The 19482-nt window shown below is 33.4% G+C and overlaps 2 protein-coding genes across 3 annotated transcripts in view; one reads left to right on the plus strand and one right to left on the minus strand.

Annotated features, from left to right (window-relative positions):
- LOC136033868 (tyrosine-protein kinase Src42A-like) overlaps window positions 1–15509 on the plus strand; it is a 75018-nt gene extending 59509 nt beyond the window's left edge. For both annotated transcript variants that reach the window (XM_065714838.1, XM_065714837.1), the window contains exons 8-11: window positions 2387–2565; window positions 4693–4849; window positions 8184–8404; window positions 10856–15509. In XM_065714838.1, the coding sequence (XP_065570910.1) occupies window positions 2387–2565; window positions 4693–4849; window positions 8184–8395 (548 nt within the window). In that variant the 3' untranslated portion in view covers window positions 8396–8404; window positions 10856–15509. The remainder of the gene's footprint in view (window positions 1–2386; window positions 2566–4692; window positions 4850–8183; window positions 8405–10855) is intronic.
- The window catches only part of LOC136033871 (spermine oxidase-like), a 445682-nt gene that overhangs the window by 316023 nt on the left and 110177 nt on the right, over window positions 1–19482 (minus strand). The gene's annotated exons all lie outside the window — the stretch shown is intronic.

Below are 19482 nucleotides of genomic sequence, written 5' to 3' on the forward strand. Positions count from 1 at the left end.
ACAGTAGGGTTCTCTGATATGATTCTGATGGTGTAATTGTCATTATGATCGCTTGATGTTTTTGGGGCGTTTCCCCCTTTCTTGAAAATCAGGCAAATTTTCTCATGTCACAAGAAATTTTCTCATGCTCGGAGCTTTTGGGGGTAACATTAAACTTAGTGAATGATACATATTCGGAATCAGCAACAAAAGTCAATGCTTGTAATATACCAATTGATCAAAATTCTTTTTTTTTAGTTTTGGTTGCTATTGGGCCGAATCTTTTCTCACAGTTTGTTTTTGATTAGTTTTAAAATTTCAATTTAAACTCTCTTCTTTAGAAACTTAACTTAAAGAATGGAAATTGTATTTCGTAACGGAAAACTATTAAACAAACTGATACAAAAGAGACAAAAAGCACTGAAGAAACGTATATCGAAAAGTTAAAGTTATGACGTATAAAAACTCGTATTTTATTTATTCAGATAAAAAAAAATCACCATACAAATTCTATAAAAAAAAGGATCTATGAAAAACTTACTTGGAAAGAAAAGAATTATCAATTTATGTAATACTTTATAGGCAATTCTTTGTGACAAGGATGGTTGAACCGGGAAACCTTTAATTAAGAGGCGGATTCTATCTACTACATTACTGCAATGTATGTAACAATCTGATTTTTCTACAAAGCTATTCTTATACTTTTGATAAAGTAATTATTATGGTAATCTGGCACTTTCGAATTGATTTTGGAAAATAAACAGCATAACTGAACCCAGACTGTATTAAGAATGTAATTAGGCCTATTAATTCGTACAAAAATGGAACTTTATTTTATAATTTGTAACTACCCTGATTCTTAATTTTCTGGAAAACTGGTGGTGCTTTCATTTCGGTGGGAAGGGTCATATGCCCCTATATATTTTTGTTCCCCTTCCACCCTTACTTTGAAAAATACTATGTTTTTGGGAGGAAGGATATTTTCATTGACAAATGGTGTTTTTGGTGTTTTCATTGAATAAATTGAAAAAATGACGATTTTGCCCCTGTCTGGATTAAAAAAATAATTATAGATTAAAAAATAGATATAGATGGATAAAAAAAACTACTCCGCTTTGCAGCGTACCTTCTCCGATTGAGTGATAGACACTTACGGTGGCCGCTTAATAGCCACACAATTTTCTTAAGAATTTGCAACAATAGTGTATTGCTACGGTTAGGATTTAAAAGCTAACTATTCTATTAGAATTTGAAGCGAAATAAGGGTTTTAAAATGTTGTTAAGGTTTTCATGTTCGCCAACATAGCTGATAATAATTGTAGGTCTACATCCTATGGAAAACTGATCTGGTCGATTAGCGTCTATGCAGTGCTGTTATTGGGTTAATCTGTTTAATTCTTAATGTTCAATCTCTCGGGCATTTAAAAAGGTGAAAAAAGGAAAATAGTGTATAGAGCTGTGATAAAAAAGATCATTCATTAATAATAACTTTGAGAAGTGGTGTTTTTAGAGGGGTTAGAGGAGGCACTTGCCCCTTGTGCAAAAATTTTAGGAGCGCCAATTTTCAAATAAGTAATCTAACATTTATAATCAGATTTTATACCCTTGCCTCAACGACTGGAACAGTAAAATTCTCGGCTAAGGACGTGAGAGAGATCTCAAAAGTCTAGGATCTGGATCTTGAAAGATATATAAAAGATCTGTAAAAGGGAGAAATTTTATTGCTGTGTAGCACTTTCAATTTAAAATTAAGGCATACAGCAAAAAGATCAGGAGACGCTAAGAGCAAGACATTAAACTCTAGTAAAAGTCTTTGGGAACTTTGGGGGAGGAGGGCATGGCTCGTTCTCTGTAAGAAAGCCTTGGTGGATCTTGATTGGTACTATCAACTATCCAATCTAATCAAAACTTTTGCTTGAATTACTCCGACACCGTGAATAGATGGTCTCCATTGCTTTAACATTGACGGAGTCTTGTCTAAAAAAGTGTGTCATGTATCCCTGTGTGTTATCTCTCTTTGAATCTACATCAGTTTCAAAATTTCATCTTCGCCAGTGTTAATCTAAATCATTCTTTTAAATTTTTAGAATATAGAACAGTTTAGTTATTAAATTGAAAAATTGTATTTTTAATTGTACGAATTCAGTTTCATCCATCATCGACCTTTATTTTGCTTCAAAGTAAGAATTAAGGTAATTAAGGAATGCTTCTTTTCAGTTCTCTTGAGAGACTATTTTGCTCTTATTTTTTTCTGTTATATCAGAATTTTGTTTGTACTTTGGTTAATTGGAATTTTGTTTATCACTGTCCTCCTCTTTTTTTGTTATTCTCAGTCTTTGTTTTCATAGTAGCTTAATTATAAACTTTAATTCTGATTCAACATTAACTACAATTTACACTCCTCTAGGCAAGGGAAAGATGTTAAAGCTGCCGCAACTAATCGATATGGCTGCACAAATTGCCGCAGGTATGGCCTACTTAGAAGCACAAAATTATATTCATAGAGACCTGGCTGCTAGGAATGTATTAGTTGGTGACAACAATGTTGTGAAGATCGCTGACTTTGGACTGGCACGGCTTATTAAGGTAAGCTTTCTTGAAATCCAAATTCGTGGTAATATTTTCATGCTGGATTTACGATATGCTTCGTGCGTCACGCAACTTCAGTTCATTCTGTTGGTGATATGCATGTGAACTTAGAAATTTTGCTACTTGGGGTTACAAAAAGATTCTGAAGTGTTTTAACAATAATTTAAAAAGTTGTTTCAGTAATATGCTTCACACTCTTGACTCTTTTATACCAGCATGGTGATACTTATGCTCACTATAACATAATCTCTGATACTTACACTCCATCTTCATCTTGCCTGTATTTCAGTTATTTACTTTAACAATGTTTTTTTTTCATGTATTTGAATAATCGGGTTTTTAGTTCCTTGAATAAATCCTCCTTTGATAAACCAAATTTTTGGGCAATTTTTTAACGAATGATAATGTTCTTTTTCCTACAAAAAAGCCGTACCAGGAATTTTTATTTTATTTTAGATACAAATTTTTACACTGATTTCTTATACGTGGTCTATGAAATTGTTTTATACTCTCCTATCGTAAATTTATTAACTAAAAGCATAAAAGCAATCGAAACTGCATATAACAAGCAAAAATTAATATTTGAATTGGAGGTTTCAGCCTTAGCTGCATCGCAATATGTTTAAAAATCTAGTTGAGTTTATTCAGAAATGCAACAAAGAAAACAAATATACAAAAAAAAGAAGACAAAAGTAACGGAATAAAATGAAGAAGAAATGAGTTGCTATTAAGCCCTTAGAATTGCGGCTAAAATCTATCACTGGTTTCAACGCAAAATGAAACATACAGTGTTATTCAACTGTTTTATGATCAAGGCCGCATTCAGGAGAGGGGCTAGGGGTTTTAGGTTCTTTTTAACCTCTCCCCCAACAAAATCCTGGATACGGCCCTGTTTATGATACTTAACTTTCCATGTTATTTTATTCTATACTACCTAGTAAATTCTAATAGCTGACCTTGATAAGATTATTTACATTACTCTACGCACACAAAGAATAACTCAACGCGAACCCTTCAAAAGAGTAGACCCAGAGAGTAATTAATAGCCATGCGTAACATAGCACGTCTGTTTTAGAGTATTTTTGAGAGCATCAGATAGTGTTGTATCCAGGATTTAATTTTGAGGGGAGGAGGGGGGGCTTACAAAAACTTTTTAAAACGCATCAAAATTTTTTTCATACTCATTTTTGTTGCGTTTTTACGAGTCTGACAAGCATTTCAGGGGGAGGGGGGGGTCAACTCTCTCCTCCCTGGATATGATCTTGGCTTCAGATAGCATGCATTGTAAGTCAAAGAATGCTAAAAATAAAACAGTAAGACAATTTGATCAGTTAAAAAGAAATTACCCAACAAGAACAAGTTTTTCTTATTTATAGTCAAACAGGGGTGTCATTGAATCATCATTGCAGTGGCAAACCTACAATGTTTTTCTTTAGTCACTTTTAAAGGCCGGTAAACCGTTCTTCCAGTGGATGAACTTAATATTGTATTTGAATAGAGAATTATGTCATAGTCATAAATTTGATTTTATACATACAGTTAACCATAGTAGGAAGATACAAAAATCCCTGCAATGAAATTAAACAAATTCTTGTTATTTTATCTATAAAGGGTGCATTTGGAATTTACCCTTACATCTGGATCGATATAACTAGATGGGGAGAACAAAAACCTAAGAAATGTATGTGAAATGTAATAAAATTGAAATTATTTTGTCACCTCAAGCGAAATAACATTAAAATAACAACAGTTTTATTTGCATTATTGAAATCAATGCATTAACCATCCGAAGTTAAATTTGTTAAGGGTAAACTCCTCTTTGAACAGGCACAAACTAATCTTATTTGCACTCTCTTTGAAACTAAAAAAGATATTTTTAGATGGAGAAACAAATTATCAATGGTAAAAAGAAAATAGAAGGCAGTTTAATTTTTCAATTAATAATTTCAGAATTTTTAACTTCGTAATTTCAATTGGCATAATTTCAATTGATGAAGAACTGTATTGTTATATTTAATTTCCTTGTAGATGACCTTCAAATAACTTATAATTTTGTTTAATTATTGTGGCCAGGAATTTGATTTGTTCTGCACATGTTTTTATCTTTTTTTTCTTATTTGCAAGGAGGATGAATATGAAGCTCGTGTTGGTGCTCGGTTCCCCATTAAATGGACGGCTCCGGAAGCGGCAAATTATTCAAAGTTTTCCATAAAGTCCGATGTCTGGTCCTTTGGAATTCTCTTAACAGAATTAGTTACTTACGGAAGAATACCTTATCCAGGTAAATGATATCTTTGGCCTCCCAATTTCTCTATCTCTTTTCTATATCCTTCTTTCTGTCTTTCTTGGTCTCTCTTTCTCTCTCAGTCACCAAATCGTTTTTTGTTCCAGTCCATCTTAAATGGGTCTCATTCTTGAAATCCTCTGTTGTTTTTTTAGTACTATGCTTTAGTCTGTTAGGCAAATTTCTCTTTGTTGTGAGGCTTCTTATATTTAAAAATAATTACAGTAGATGTTCTCATTATATGTAGGAGAAATTGCAAAGGGGTCTCTGGATGCAAAATTTGGATTAGAGAAAGAAAATTATTTTTTTGACCGAATTGGTCCACATTACGAAGAAAGTTATGTTGCATATTCAGATTGTATATATATCAGCTAGTCCCAGATCAAGTTGAGAAGCGACTGAATTTATTACAGGAATATTTATTAAGCAAGAACCTTGAGTTGAATGTTAGTAAAACAGTAATTTTAGTGTTTACTAGGTAGCGCAAATTGAGTGAGGAAGACAGAGTTATTTCAGGGGGTAGAGAGATAAAAATTCTGGAATATTAGAAAGATTTAGGAGTAACGTTTTAGGCAAAGGGTAAATTATTTAGTAGGCATATAGGATATTGTGAGGAGATGGTTGAGATATGCTAGTTTAATTTCAAGGAGCCAGGTATGGGAAATAAGAGATATTAGGATTCAAAGAGATTTTAAGAAATAAAATAGCGTCTGTGATGCAAAATACTTGGGAAATTTAGGAGTTCCAAAAAGTGACCAATTTGGAAGAGTCGAGCTAGGTTATTATAAGAGGTTGTTTGGTTTGAACAGAAACATTTACAGTTTAGTTGGTGGAGATTTTTGAAATTTTTCTGCTAAGAAGTTGTAGGTTAGTGAATTTGATTAGGTTCTGGGAATATTTTGTGTAGATGCCACGAGTGCGGGTATTTAAATCAGCTTCTTGAAAAACTCTTAGAGATGACTCCAAATTTATGGCTCTACCCGCCAAGGAAGCTTTCACAATATTGCGAATCGGGGAAAGTATGGATAATATATTCGATATGGATAATGAGGTGACAGTGATGGTAGGAAATGTTGTGCATGATGAAGAGTTACTGGTTCGGCAATATGAAAAATGTCTCTCTGATTCCCTGCGACTCTACGTGGTTTTAATGGAAACATTGGGTTAATTTAAGAAAGGAGGAGCTAAGGTACATTATCGAATTGATGAAGAATATTTCACCACTTGGGGCAAGAAGAAAATAGTTAGGGAGGAGACAACGGCAGGATGGTCCTTTCTTTCATCCCATGTGTGGAGATATGGATGAGACATTGAGTCATACGATGGGTGAGTAGGAAGGATTGAGTGAGTTGCGAAAGGAAGTGTACAGAAATTGTAGGTTTGATGTAAGATGGCTGGCAAGTATAGTGAGAGATGAGGGTTTTGTGTGTGTGGAAAGACTATGATGATTTCTCAGGCTAGCAATGGAACACAGAAGCATATTCTGTGTTTGGTGCTGTGGTTTGGCTTATGTAGTGTTTATGTTTATTTTGTGTTTATATCAGTGTTGATTGTGTCAATTAGAATCGAATCTTTCATTTTCTGCTACTATACCCCTAGAGCAATATAGTTTTTATAGTTTTTAGTATATCTTTGTAATTTGCAAATTCTTGTTCTTGCGTGTAAATTTTTTAGGGTTTATTTACTTTAATCATCTACTGAGTAAGAACTAATATTATCTTATCTGAAATATCTTTTCTTTTTTAATTTTGATTTAGAAACCAAATTTTGGTCTCTGAATGGATTTTTATAATTCGAGATTTTGCTATTGTTATTCCTTAACTAATTTATATGTTTTTTCCGGAGATTTTCATTTGTTGAGGTTTACATTTCACAATACAAACTATTTTGTCTCATTTTTTGTGTTCACATTATCAAATTTAGTCATTTCATCTTTGAAATTTTGATAGTGTGATGTAAATAATGACGAAGACCACACTGCCTTTCCATAATATAACAACAAAAGCGAGAATAATGAGGACTTTTTTCCCAAGACAGTGAATCAACAAAACCTATTTGAATATTTCGGCCCTATATCTAAGGGCCGTCTTCAGCAAAGAAATTTCTTTGCTGAAGACGGCCCTTAGATATAGGGCCGAAATATTCAAATAGGTTTTGTTGATTCACTGTCTTGGGAAAAAAGTCCTCATTATTCTCGCTTTTGTTGTTATAATAGTGTGATGAGGATCGATTTTCCTGATCAAACCACCTTTCCATACGTCAATTGTTTGGTTTGCGCGGTGCTTGCAAAAGGGGTTCAAAACCAATTCGAAAGGAGCTAAAATCATCGAAGTCCGAAACGAAAAAATAAGAAAAGGCGCTACCTTCCAATTTTAGGCCTAAAACACCCTGGAATTGTTTCCACGGAATAACCTTGCTCAGAATTCCCACTTTCTTGACAAATTCACTTATATCATTTTTACCATTGTAGCACGGAAGAGAATCTAACAATTTGAAAAGAGTTTCTGTGCTGATTATTTCCTACATTTTTCCTTTTCCCGTCATTATTCAATTTAAAAACTAACATCAACTTTTAACTAAATTTTTAATTAACGGCAGCCGTCATCTCGACGAGATTCACAAGAAAGGGATAGATAGAAAAAAGTGACACAAAAAGTTCTATAATATAACAAGTATAACCGTAATTCAAGAGTCGCTAGAATAATAAAACGGAAAATATTAAAATAAATTAGAAATTAATCAGCTGGACCAAAGAGCCTGACGGACCAACGCGAGCTACAACTTCAACTACAACACCCTTTAGGTTCTACCGCGCTGGTCTATGTTCAAACCATATTGTCAATAAAGATATATTATTTTATTTCTTAAATGAACTAGTACAAAAAGGGGATACTCAACATTGTTCAATATGAAATAAATATCCAAAAGCATCCATGTAAGGTCAAAATATAAACTGAGTTATTCAATGAGATTTTCTACTTGCAAACGACTGAAGATCTAGCTACGCATGGAGCTATTTATTGCGTCAGTCGTATGCGGTTACGAAGTACAAAAAGAAGAATTTATTTCAGATGAAAACATTTAAGAAAAATATAATTATAAGGAAAATCGATCCCCATTACAATAGCAGTTGTGAAAGCTTCAGTGGCATATGGCAAACCGTTTTGAAACGTTTCTTTTCTTGAAAAGCAGTTCAACTTGGCAACTCGAGCTTGTAGAACAACTTAATTTTGTCGTTATTTGTTACATATTATCTCATCAATTGTAATTAGTCTTTCTTTTCAAAGCAAGTGTTTATTTTTGAATGGAGTTTAATTTTCTTTTTATTAAGGTATGACAAATGCAGAAGTGTTGCATCAAGTTGAACATGGCTACAGAATGCCTGCCCCACCCAACTGCTCACCAGCTCTCTACGAAATAATGCTGGAATGCTGGCACAAGGATCCTATGAAGCGACCTACATTCGAAACGCTTCAGTGGAAGCTTGAGGATTTCTTCACAATGGACAATACAGAATATAAAGAAGCTTCTGTTGCCTACTAGTTGTAGCTGGTATGAGAATATAATTTATTCTTTCACTTAGTTGCATTCTTGCACATAAAAATGGCAGAGAAAGAGAGAGAGAGAGACTTTGTTATGATAAATTTTCCACTTTAGTGAATATTAAACCCAATTTTCACCTCATAACAATTCACGCAAAAATCTTGGTTTTGTGAAATTCACAGGCTAATTTATCCTCTAAGGATTGAAGGCTTTTGCCGTTTGGATGGGATATTAAAAAAAAGAAAAAAAGAAAAAAAAATTCCGCGAAATTGACTTCTGTTATGTAACAAATTTGAGACGTGTATTGTTATATGATTATCACCATTTCAGTTTCGAAGCATCTCCTTCCCCCAGTACCTCCCGAAAAGGTACGTTTGCAGCTACCAAGTTATTTAATGAATTTAATTTATATATATTTTTAATTTGATAGATAACCTCTGTTTGATTATTTTTTTGTTCAGTCCAAACGAATGCCAGTTTTTAGCAACCAATGGCGAATCGTTCTTTTACTGAAATATAACTTAGAAGATTAGCAGGTTAGGTCGCTTAGCACGTTAGGCAGAATAGGTCTAGTAGCAGGTGCTATCGGGAATTTATATTTATTGTGTAAATATTGAAGAGTCAGAGACAGCTCTTTGTTAATATTGTTCTAATAGGAGTATGTCTCTCTGTTGATATATTAATCTTTGGCAACTATTTAATCTTTGCTAAAGACAAAATTTTGCGTAAGATGAGGACCTTCTGTAGCGATTAAATAAAATGACATCCAAACTAGTGTGCCTAATTGAGCGTTAACTACTCAGGAGTAAAAAAAAATCGTCTACTGAAGAATACCGTTTTACCCCATCTAGAATAAAAATATGAAACTTTGGGAGCGGGAGCTTAACTTGACCTAGTCCATAAAACAGACAGCCCAGAAAAAGAAAAAAAGCGTGTCAGTTTCCTGCTGATTTTAATGGTACAATTATCTGGCGGGGGAAATACGATATATTTTTTGGTGTTTGCATATGTGATTGAACATCAAACTCGATCGCATTTAGTATGAGCTTCTTCATCTTGCCTTCTTAAGAAGGGGAGAGAGGTCTATGAGGTTTCTGTAGGAAATAATTTGGCTCACAAAGGCACCTATTTAGGCCTCAAAATTCCTCTGAAAATTCCTTTATTCAAGTGTGACTGTATCAGAATAAAACCCGCAATAACTCCCATAGGAGAGATACCTAGTGTCTTGAATTGACGATGAAAAAAATACACAGTTCCTTTGAGAACAAATAAAGAGTAAAATTTGAAAGATACAAATTTAGAATTTACTATTGAATTTATTAGTTTCTGTTGTTATTAATTTATTTAAGCAAAAATTGAATTCAATATAGATCCAGTTTAATGTTCAATAGCCATTTTCTTCCCCATTTGTTCGGAATAATCAATGCTCCTAAATGGGGATAAGTGTTCCTGAATCAGAATAAAACTGCGATAACTTCCTTAGGAGAGATACCTAGTGTCTTGAATTTACAAAGAAAAAAAATACACAGTTTCTCTGAGAAGAAATAAAAACTGGGTAATGTATCAAGGTAAGAGTTCAACGCTAAAATTGCAGACCAGATTAATCAGGTTGGTTTCTGAATGACTCATGCACCTTGGCACAGATATGATTAAGATCGACACTGACTCGGAAAAAAATCTCTAGGAAATCGTGCCAAATAACGTAGGTTACAGAAAAAATCGCCTAAAAAAGTTATGGCATCCTTTGACTTTTTTTTTGGCTAAACCAGAAAGGTATTTCCTTTTTCAAAACTTTTGAAAATTGCTTCTTTTCTTATGGAGTACTTTTAGATTATACTTTTTCTAATTTCGAATATAAAATCACATAAAAACTATAAAGTGTTCAGAAAAGGTTTAAATTAGATAGCAACTTTAAAAAAAAATCATAAAAAATAACTTCAGAAAAAATTACCTGGGGGAGTAAAAAAAAACTCACTGAACAAATTATTATTAACAAATTACTTAGAATTTCGGTTCAAACGTTTTTTTTTAATTTCCATAAGTATCAAACTTTTGGAAGTACTTTTTCGGGTACCAAAAAGAATTCTAAAAGCCTCCAAATATCATTTGTTACACTTTTTGTATTATAAATTCTACAAAGAGGGTAAATTTAAATAATTTTAATCTTCAGTTTTTACTGGTGATACAGACATTCAGACTTGAAGCCGAAATATACCGACTTTTTTTTTACTAGTGAAATAAAAGGTTTTTTTTTTCATTGTCTAATTTGAAATAAACTTTTAAATTAGGCTACGACGAAAAGATCCTTATTTAAATATCATAAGAAATAATTTCAGAAAAAGAATTACTTGAGGGAGTCAAAAGAATTCGCTGAAGTTATTAACAAATTACTTAGAATTCCTGTTAAAAGATTTTTATTTGCATTTATCGTTTAATTTTTTCTTTTCATTTCTCTTTCAGAGAAGCTTGATATTCTACTGAAATACAAGCCTGAATCGTTCATAAGAACTGCTGTCGATGTTTTTGCCAATATATTTCATTGGCTCTCCTTTCTTTTGGATGTTTGTTGATTGGCCAGTTATGTTACAAACTTTGCTGTCCTTGTAGACTTGACAGTATTCCTAATCAAGGCACAAGCAACAATAGACTACGATAATTGTGTTTGGCCCTTCATTCTTGAAATTTCTTCATTTTTTGGTGTTGTGACTATTTTCTTTTATTTTACAGAGAAGTATTGAAATGAAACGGTATGAATATAAAGAAGTGCATGACATTTAGTGTATTTAATTTTGGATAAGTGTTCAAAGCCATATTTAGATTAATCGCGATACGCAGCATAAAATTTACTAGATAAAATTGTAGGTTTTGAATAGCTTTAGTTCATAATAAACAAGAAACAGCGCTCATTCTTTTAAGTTTCTTACCATTCCCATACACCATTTCTGCTTGAAAAATATTCCTTCCCTTTGTAATTGACTATTAAATCTTCTTCTACCCTCCCCCCCCATACCCTCGTTATTCGTTAGTAATTCACAAAAAAGTCTTCCCTGCATCAAAACCATAATGTTGTTTCTGTCTTTTTTAAATTGCTCATTTTTTCTTTCTCGTCCGTCCTGTTCATCATTTTTAGCGCAAATTTTTGATAATGTGTCAAGGACTGGATTTAGTTTTTGTTTTCTCCATCAATAGATAGCTGGCCTAAAGTTTGCCATTCAATATACTCTAAATTATAATAGCTGAGTTACTTGGAATTAAAAATCATAATCTTATACTGCTTTTCTCCCCTGGTCGTAGAGTATTACGGGGGAATATATGTTGAAGTTTTTTTTGTTGTGGATTTATTGATTGAACAAAATGATTGACTGATTATAAAATCATATCAAATCATAAAAACATAGTTTTTTGTAATGGTTGTCAGTATCACTAATGCTTCTCCTGCGACACCGCTACAAAGTTGTACAAGAATGAAGCGCCTTCTACTACTTGCTCATTGATATTAGATGCTGACGCTGGGGACTTTGGGAAAGCAGAAGTTCATTTTTGTTTTTTGATTCATTACATCTAGTATATATATATAATGATTTGATTCCAAGCAACTTGATGGAGAATCCCCCTAAACGGGAATGAAACAAATTCATTCCTGATCTTAATGTTCTTAAACAAAGTTTTAGTAGCGTAGAAGAGGCTTCTCTGTTGGGAATAAAAATGGGAACAATAAAGATGAGCAATTTTTGGCCATTTTTGGCGGAACATTTTTGGGATCCTTTGGACCGATCATATGGGAACCCTGCCCCCCCCCCCCCCCCCGATTGAAAGTAAAATATTTGTAGTTTCTTATTGATGTAGTTTCTATAGACTTTAGTATACAGTATTAAATAAAAAAAAGTCAGTATATTTTCAGTTTCGACTTATTTTATTTCTTTGATTTTATCTTTGAGCGAATAAAAAGTAGTTGTTGACGGTTTCGTCTGATAGGGTATGAAAGACTGTGTTTATTAACAAATGTAACCTGTTCCTGTCCCGTCTTTATTGTATAATTGAGCGGCATTTGTTTTAGATTTCAGTGGAGCTGTTCATGTCGCATTGAATTGGGTCGACCAAACTATCCAGCTGTTCTGAAGCACTGTAAAGGGTTTTATAAGGAAGTGTCGGCCATCCTCAATTTCAGTTTTATGTACATTCATAATTTATTTTGATTTATCTAGCATCCTGGCACAGACTACTTGACGGAGGTGACTATCTTGCAGTCCCAAGACATGACCGAAATATATCAACCCCTTCCTCTTTGATACATACATCCATTAAAAATTGTTGGTCTGCTTGACTTTTTGTTTTTTCCTTGCTAGTTTTTTTTCTGCTATACTATATTCTAAAGTTTTCTTAGGTCCAATTTTTTCAAGTAGATGATTGATTTTAAACTTGATTTACTTTCTAACTTGGTTTACCAGAATGGACAACACATTTCTACAGAGAAACATTGTTCCGGAGTGTTAATACTTCTACAGATGGGCTGTTTCAGCTTTTTAAAAGATTAAATGATTACCCGGTTCTGTTTCTTCTTAGTTGCTATATTTTGACCCTTCCAATCAATCCAACTACTTTAGTATTTGTACTTTGTAACTTGTTCAAGAGTGCTGTTGTAGCATAGGACTAACGTTGAGCTAGTGAGGTCGTGTTGTTTATTTTTGTCCTAGTAAATGCCATTCTTTGCGCTGACTATGATTGCGTCAACCAACATCTAGTTCCTCTAGGTCTTCTAGTTCATCTAGTTGTCTAATTCCTCTAGTAGCATCTCCGATTCGTCTAACAAGATATTAATTTTAGCAAAATCTAATTCCAGTTGTTGCTTACTACTTATTATTTCACCATATCTGGAGCTACGCCTCAACATGTGGTCTACTGTTACGAAAAGTAGCGAAGAAAGAATGCAAAAAAAAGTTTATTTTCTTACTGTTCTTTGGACAACACTCACTTCTTTCAAATCAGACTATATTTTTCTGATTACTTTTCAGTTGTCCATAGTACTTCAAAGTTTTTCATTGACAATGGTCAGTCGAGTCAAACGCCTTTCCCACATACACAGGGTCCGAGTTTACAGTTAAATTTAGTTTAAAGTTGGGGAGTGATAAACTGTTTTTTTGCGCCTGTAGTCCAATTCTTATTCCCCCATTCGCAATGAAATTTTACTAATATAAGATTTAACTAACGCTAATTTAAGCCAATCGGGAAATTTAGCAAAAAAAGTGATTGATCCAAATTAGCTCGAGCTAAATCAAGCCATTAGTAAAATTTCATTTTAAAGCTCTATATAAATTTTTTTTTATTCACTATCCATACCACAATCCTTTAATTGATGACTACGATTGGTATGCAATATTTCTCATATCGACTCTGGTTTATTAAGATACTTAAAATTTTTATTCGAGTGCATCCTATTCCCTTTTCTAGATTACCAAAATGCCTAAAAAATGACGCCTTCTCGAAAAGTTTTTATTTTTGTCTTTTCAAGGGCTTGATAAAATTTGTTTTTCGAAACCTTTCTCACACAGTAATTTTTCAGGGTTTTATTCCCCTGCAAGTGTTTTTGGGAGAAAAAAAAAATTTTTTGTCTCTTAAAGGGCTTGATAAAATTTGTTTTTCGAAACCTTTCCTCACACAGTAATTTTTCAGGGTTTTATTCCCCTGCAAATGTGTTGGGGAAAAAAAGAATTATAAAAGAAATTCATTTGGATGTGTGTTTAAAAATTCATTAAATCAAAATTAGGATTAAATTTAAATAAGTTCTATTGCTGTAATTAAATGATCACGCATATTAAAGGGTGATGAAAATGTATTATCTGTTTATACGTAGAGATGAAATCATGTTTCGTAATTATATCACTGTTTGATTATTTCCACATTAGTTTCTATAGCCACATTTGGTCCTTATCTGACGCTGTTGTAATAAAATTGACAATTAAAATGGAGAATTTGGTTGAACAGCTTCCTGGAATACGAAGTTTGGTATATGCGGACTTGTAAGAATATGCTTTTCATGTTATTTCGATCGACATCAAGGGAGATAAAATGTAAAAACATTTTTGTTAAAATTCTCATAGTATTTTAATCAAGTCTTTTCATGTTTTTTTTTTTATGGATTCTAAACCTTTATTTCGAAAGACTTGGAAATCAGCAAACGCACTTGAGAAGCATCTTTTAACGGGGATAGATATTACTTTGAAACTGTCTTCCTGTGAGACTATTCTATCAAAGTAGTGCTTTTCCATCCTTCAGTAAATCGATTGAAATATATAATACCTAGACTCAAACTAGGTAAATGACTAGTGACACGTTGGGTTTTCATGTGCATGGTACCACAGATAGGTCAAATAAGTTTGAAATGAGGCTAAAATTGTCTTTTAGCCTAGATTTACAGAAAAATACGTGATGATAAACCGTAAAAAATGTGAAAACTTTCTTGGTTATATTAACGCAAAATTAAGTTACGAAGCGGGTTCAAAAATTGAAGTAGAATAGTTTTCATATGTATTCATTTGTGATTTAAGTTTTGGTGAAAAATTTATGAGATTGTTTGCCCTACATCCGTGACTGTTGTGTTTGAAGGATATGTGTTGTCACCTAATTTTTCAATCGTTGTAAATAATTTGAAATATTACCCAAAGAGTATGGGTAACTTCTAACTTATAAGTGTTTGTCAACACTGCATTTTTTTCAAGCTTTGTAATCGTTTTCTATCAGAAACTGAGACCAGACACTTAGTACTACATTCATTTATGTAATTACATTAATACAAACTACTTTTCTTATTATTACACTGGAAAAAACTGCCAAGTGTCGCCAAAGGCGAGCTGGTACTGATGTTGTTTTTCGTCAACATTAGTTCCAGTTCCCACTCTTATAAGTCACCCATACTTTCTTAGATTACCCTTATATAGCTTCTATTAAAAGGAAGGGTTTTCCCTTTCCAAGTGCTATAATCAATATCCTTTTAGTTAATGGATATTATCAAGACCTTGTTTACATATGTTTTTTATTTGTTTTCTGTAATGTTTTGTATTTTTGTTTCCTTTTTCTATTAATTTTAACCGAATATAAATATGTGTAATGTCTCTTATTCGTCTTTGTTATTGTATCTTGTTTGTCTCTTATTTAGGATTTTGACAGATGGCAGGACCGGTAAATTAATGTCTCAATTCAGCAAATTAATATTGCTTCTTCATGCAAAGATGTCGTGCCTGACTTAACAATAAAACGACCTAAATAAGTAGAATAATCTAGGTTTGACTAGTGGAAAGCTTCGTTCGCAGGGCTTTTTGAGTTCGCTCAATTTTCTGCGCTAGTGTGCCTTGTCTTTGGTATTCTGAAGTGGAGTATCCCCAAAAATCATCCTTTGGTGATACAATTTAGCTTGGTCAACGGAAGTGTTAAAATACTGATGTCATTCCAAACCTGGGTCTCATTTTTTGTTGAAATTTTTTGGATTCTTGTAATCTAATATCTTTCTAATCAATCTGATTGTTTAAATATGCCATTTCAAAATAATAACGAACTGTTTCAATATTTTTGTAATAGGATGGTTATTATGTCTGTTTACTTTGCTAACAAATGAAGATTTAAGTTTCATTACAGACTTAGGGGGCAACAAGTTTAACTTATTCTTAACGTTTAACACAAAATTCTACTGCTGCTGCTACCACTACTACTAACAACTCCGTGCAGCACTAATAGAGGGAAAATAAAGGTGCACTAACCTCATGCCACTCTGTTCTCATCATTCCTTTAAGTTGAATTATTAGATAACTTGATTTCTGCTGGTCCTCTTTACTTTTCTTTGAAAAAGTTCCTATTGAATTTTTTTTTTTTTTACTACATTTTATAAATGTTCTTGACTAACATTTATTAAAATGTACAAACTGTTGCAACAAAATATAACACGAAACGATTATTTTAATAAAATGATGGATTAAGATATGAATGTGTTCAAAGAAGTCTGCAGGATGTGGGTCAGAATGGCTCCAACCTTATGAAAGACTACAAATTATGTCGATTTTCAATCCCTCACAGGTAATTCTCTAGCGTTGTCTTAGTAAAGTACCACATGCCATAAATGTGTTATTTTTAACTTTTTCTCTGATCAGTTCTTATAGGAGGAGAGATCCTAAAAACTTTAGAGGAGGCTCATTCCGTTGAATATTGAAAGATATGGTGCTCTTTTTTAGAGCTAAAAGAGATTGGACTTCAACAAGCCTTCTTTTTTGTCCCCTCTCCAGTTTTGCCATTGGCCCCATACAACCACTTAGTGACATCTGATTAGAATTTTGAGATATCTGTTTTTCTCAGAATAGTTGGAAGTTCCAATAAATATGCCTCTGAATATGACATGACCTCCACAGCCCCTATGACAAGGACCGTAAATTATACAAATTATCAATCTTTTACTGATAGTCTTTTAGTGGGGATAGGGGAGTATGTTTGACTCATTGGCTAAGCCAAAATTTGGCCCTACTACTTTTTTAATTAAAATTGTCCAGGAAACGATTTTTTGCCCAGAAAGTCCATGCTCGAAGAAGAATGTTACACACCTCCACATCAATTTGGCTATCTACATGGCGTTGGATGTGCAGACACCCTTACAGTTGCTGCTAATGCTCTGCTTGTTGCCTCTTGTACAGATAGTTCACTCGCCTTGGCGAGTCATGTTTGCCACGCCTTTGACTCCCTGGTCACCCCCTTATGCTTTTAAGGGCTGTTAAAAGAGGAGTAAATCTGGCTATCATCATATCTCAAAGGCATATGTATACTAAGCTACGAGTCCGTCTTAAAATCCCTCTTAAGGAAAACGAAATGGCAAAGCCACTGGATTGAACTGTACCAGTTAAGAGAGAAGCGAGGCAAGGTGCAATCGCATCACCTTGTTATTTCATCACGGTGTCTCTGATTTTGCCGATATTATGACAAAGTTCGATGCTGATATTGTTAGCTAGTCAGTCTTTGTTATCCTTCATCCTAGTAAAATACCAATCATTCCTGCCAATGCTTTTTTTCGTTGAGTTGCCGTGTAAATTCCTGAATGTCTGAATTACGAATTATCCAAAAATTATTTTGGATAGGCATACACATTGTATCTGAACATTTACTAAGTTGTCTTTATTAATGCACAGACATGCATATAAATAAAATAACTGCGTCCTCGAAGCTCAGAACCGGTGTGAAATGTCTTGCGTTCTTTCAGGCATCAATATCTTCTGAGTCACTTATGCTGATGATATTTTTAACATCAGCCGATCTTTGGACACTATTTCTGATAATTTCAAAAAACTGTAAGCAGAATACTTAAAATTTGTTCTTGAATTTAGTGCTTAAAAATCCGACGAAGGGCCTTTTAGCTGGAAAGTCTTACTTCCTTATGAAATTCGATTTTGGAGTTCAAAGATCTGCCTGTCTGGCTAAATCGTTTACCTTGGTATTCCCATTGGAAATATCATTTCTCGCACTCGTCATCTAACAGAAGGCATCAAGCGCCACATATCTGCTTTGCATGTTTCCATAGTCTCTCCTAAGCCTCGTCTCAATTATTGTTATCTCCCAACGATTTTCAACACTATTGGTCTCCCCCACATACTCTAGATTGTACCCATCTGGAAGATTCCTAAAATTCCGATAAATCGAAAATCCGCTCCGCTATCTTCGGTTTCACAAAATACCTACTGAGATTTCCAATTTATATACATAATTCAAAGCTCATCAAGAGTCTTCACATAGCCGATCCTACTATAGCCGTTGCTATACTTATGGAGAAACACAAGCAAAAGATTTCAAGACATGCTTGGAGCCAACTTCTTAAACCCTAGTTACGTTGTCATAGTTGTGTAGTGATATTTGTTTTTTTCTCTCTCTCTCTCTTTGTACTGCTGCGACATTTTCTTTTTGTACAAAGGCGAGTTTTTAGTGAAGTTCTTAGTAAGTTTTTAGTTTTTAGTAATCCATTTCTTCCCTTAATATTCTTTGTTCTATAAGTTAGTCACTTTGATTTGTATGTCAACTTATGTCAACTTTAGAATTTAAACACGTGTCAAACAAAGACTCATTACACAACGTATAATATATGGTTATACAATGATAGCTCTGTATCATCACTAAGGCAAAGCTACGAAAAATATTGGTTCTTGTCAAGTATTAGTGTTGACGAAACACTGCACAAATACATAAATTGAACACTACTGAATCTTTGACAGAACTTAATCTTTGACAGAACAAAACCTCTCACAAGTAATATCAAGAAATAATTGAATTAGATGATACAAATCTGTTTATTCCTTTTTTTACTTGGATCCCTGGAGTTATAATTTTTTTTTCTTCTTTTTTTCCAGTCTTGTTTTTTTCCAAGTGTTGTCTTTTTTTCAGTTTATATTCTTTTTTTCAAAGGGTTCTTCTTTTTTTCCTTTTTTTTTAAAATCGGTACACTACACAAATTATTTTAACCTTAGCAGTTTTTCGAAGCTGAATTTTAAATGAATCTTTCCTGGTGTAGTACCCCAAAAATCTTTACTGATTTGAACTTTTCTTAAGAGTTTGAAATACTTCGGTAAAAAAAGATGATTCTACGAATACTTCTTTGAGTCTAGTTATGAAAATTCCCGATTATGGTATATTTATACTTACGTAGTAGTATTCGTCAGAGTGTCGACCCCTTTAATTTGTCATATATGCTCGTCATGTCTGAGCAGACAGAAAGGGTTTTATGCGAATCTGTATATGGTGTCAAAATATAGTTTTGACTAACCACTTATAATATATTGACTGCTTTGCTAAGGAGTGCATTTTTGTTTGCCAGGAAATGGCAGCACGTCCGTTTTTGCAATAAGGTTGTAGAATAACCTTAGTTGTCAATCGCTCGACTTTGAAGAATGTGAATACCCCTCGTGGGAAGTTTAATAACTTAAGCTAAGAAGAGCAAGTAATGAATATGGGGGGGGGGGGTAAGATAAAACCGAAGTAATTGTTTTCTCTTTTCCAAATTCCTCCCTGAAACCTTGTTTAATCTTTATTTATGTATAGTAGGCTCCCAGCTAAAAATTCAAATTTTT

The sequence above is a fragment of the Artemia franciscana genome, chromosome 12 (genome assembly GCF_032884065.1).
Source record: "Artemia franciscana chromosome 12, ASM3288406v1, whole genome shotgun sequence".
In the NCBI taxonomy this organism is placed as follows: Eukaryota; Metazoa; Arthropoda; class Branchiopoda; order Anostraca; family Artemiidae; genus Artemia; species Artemia franciscana.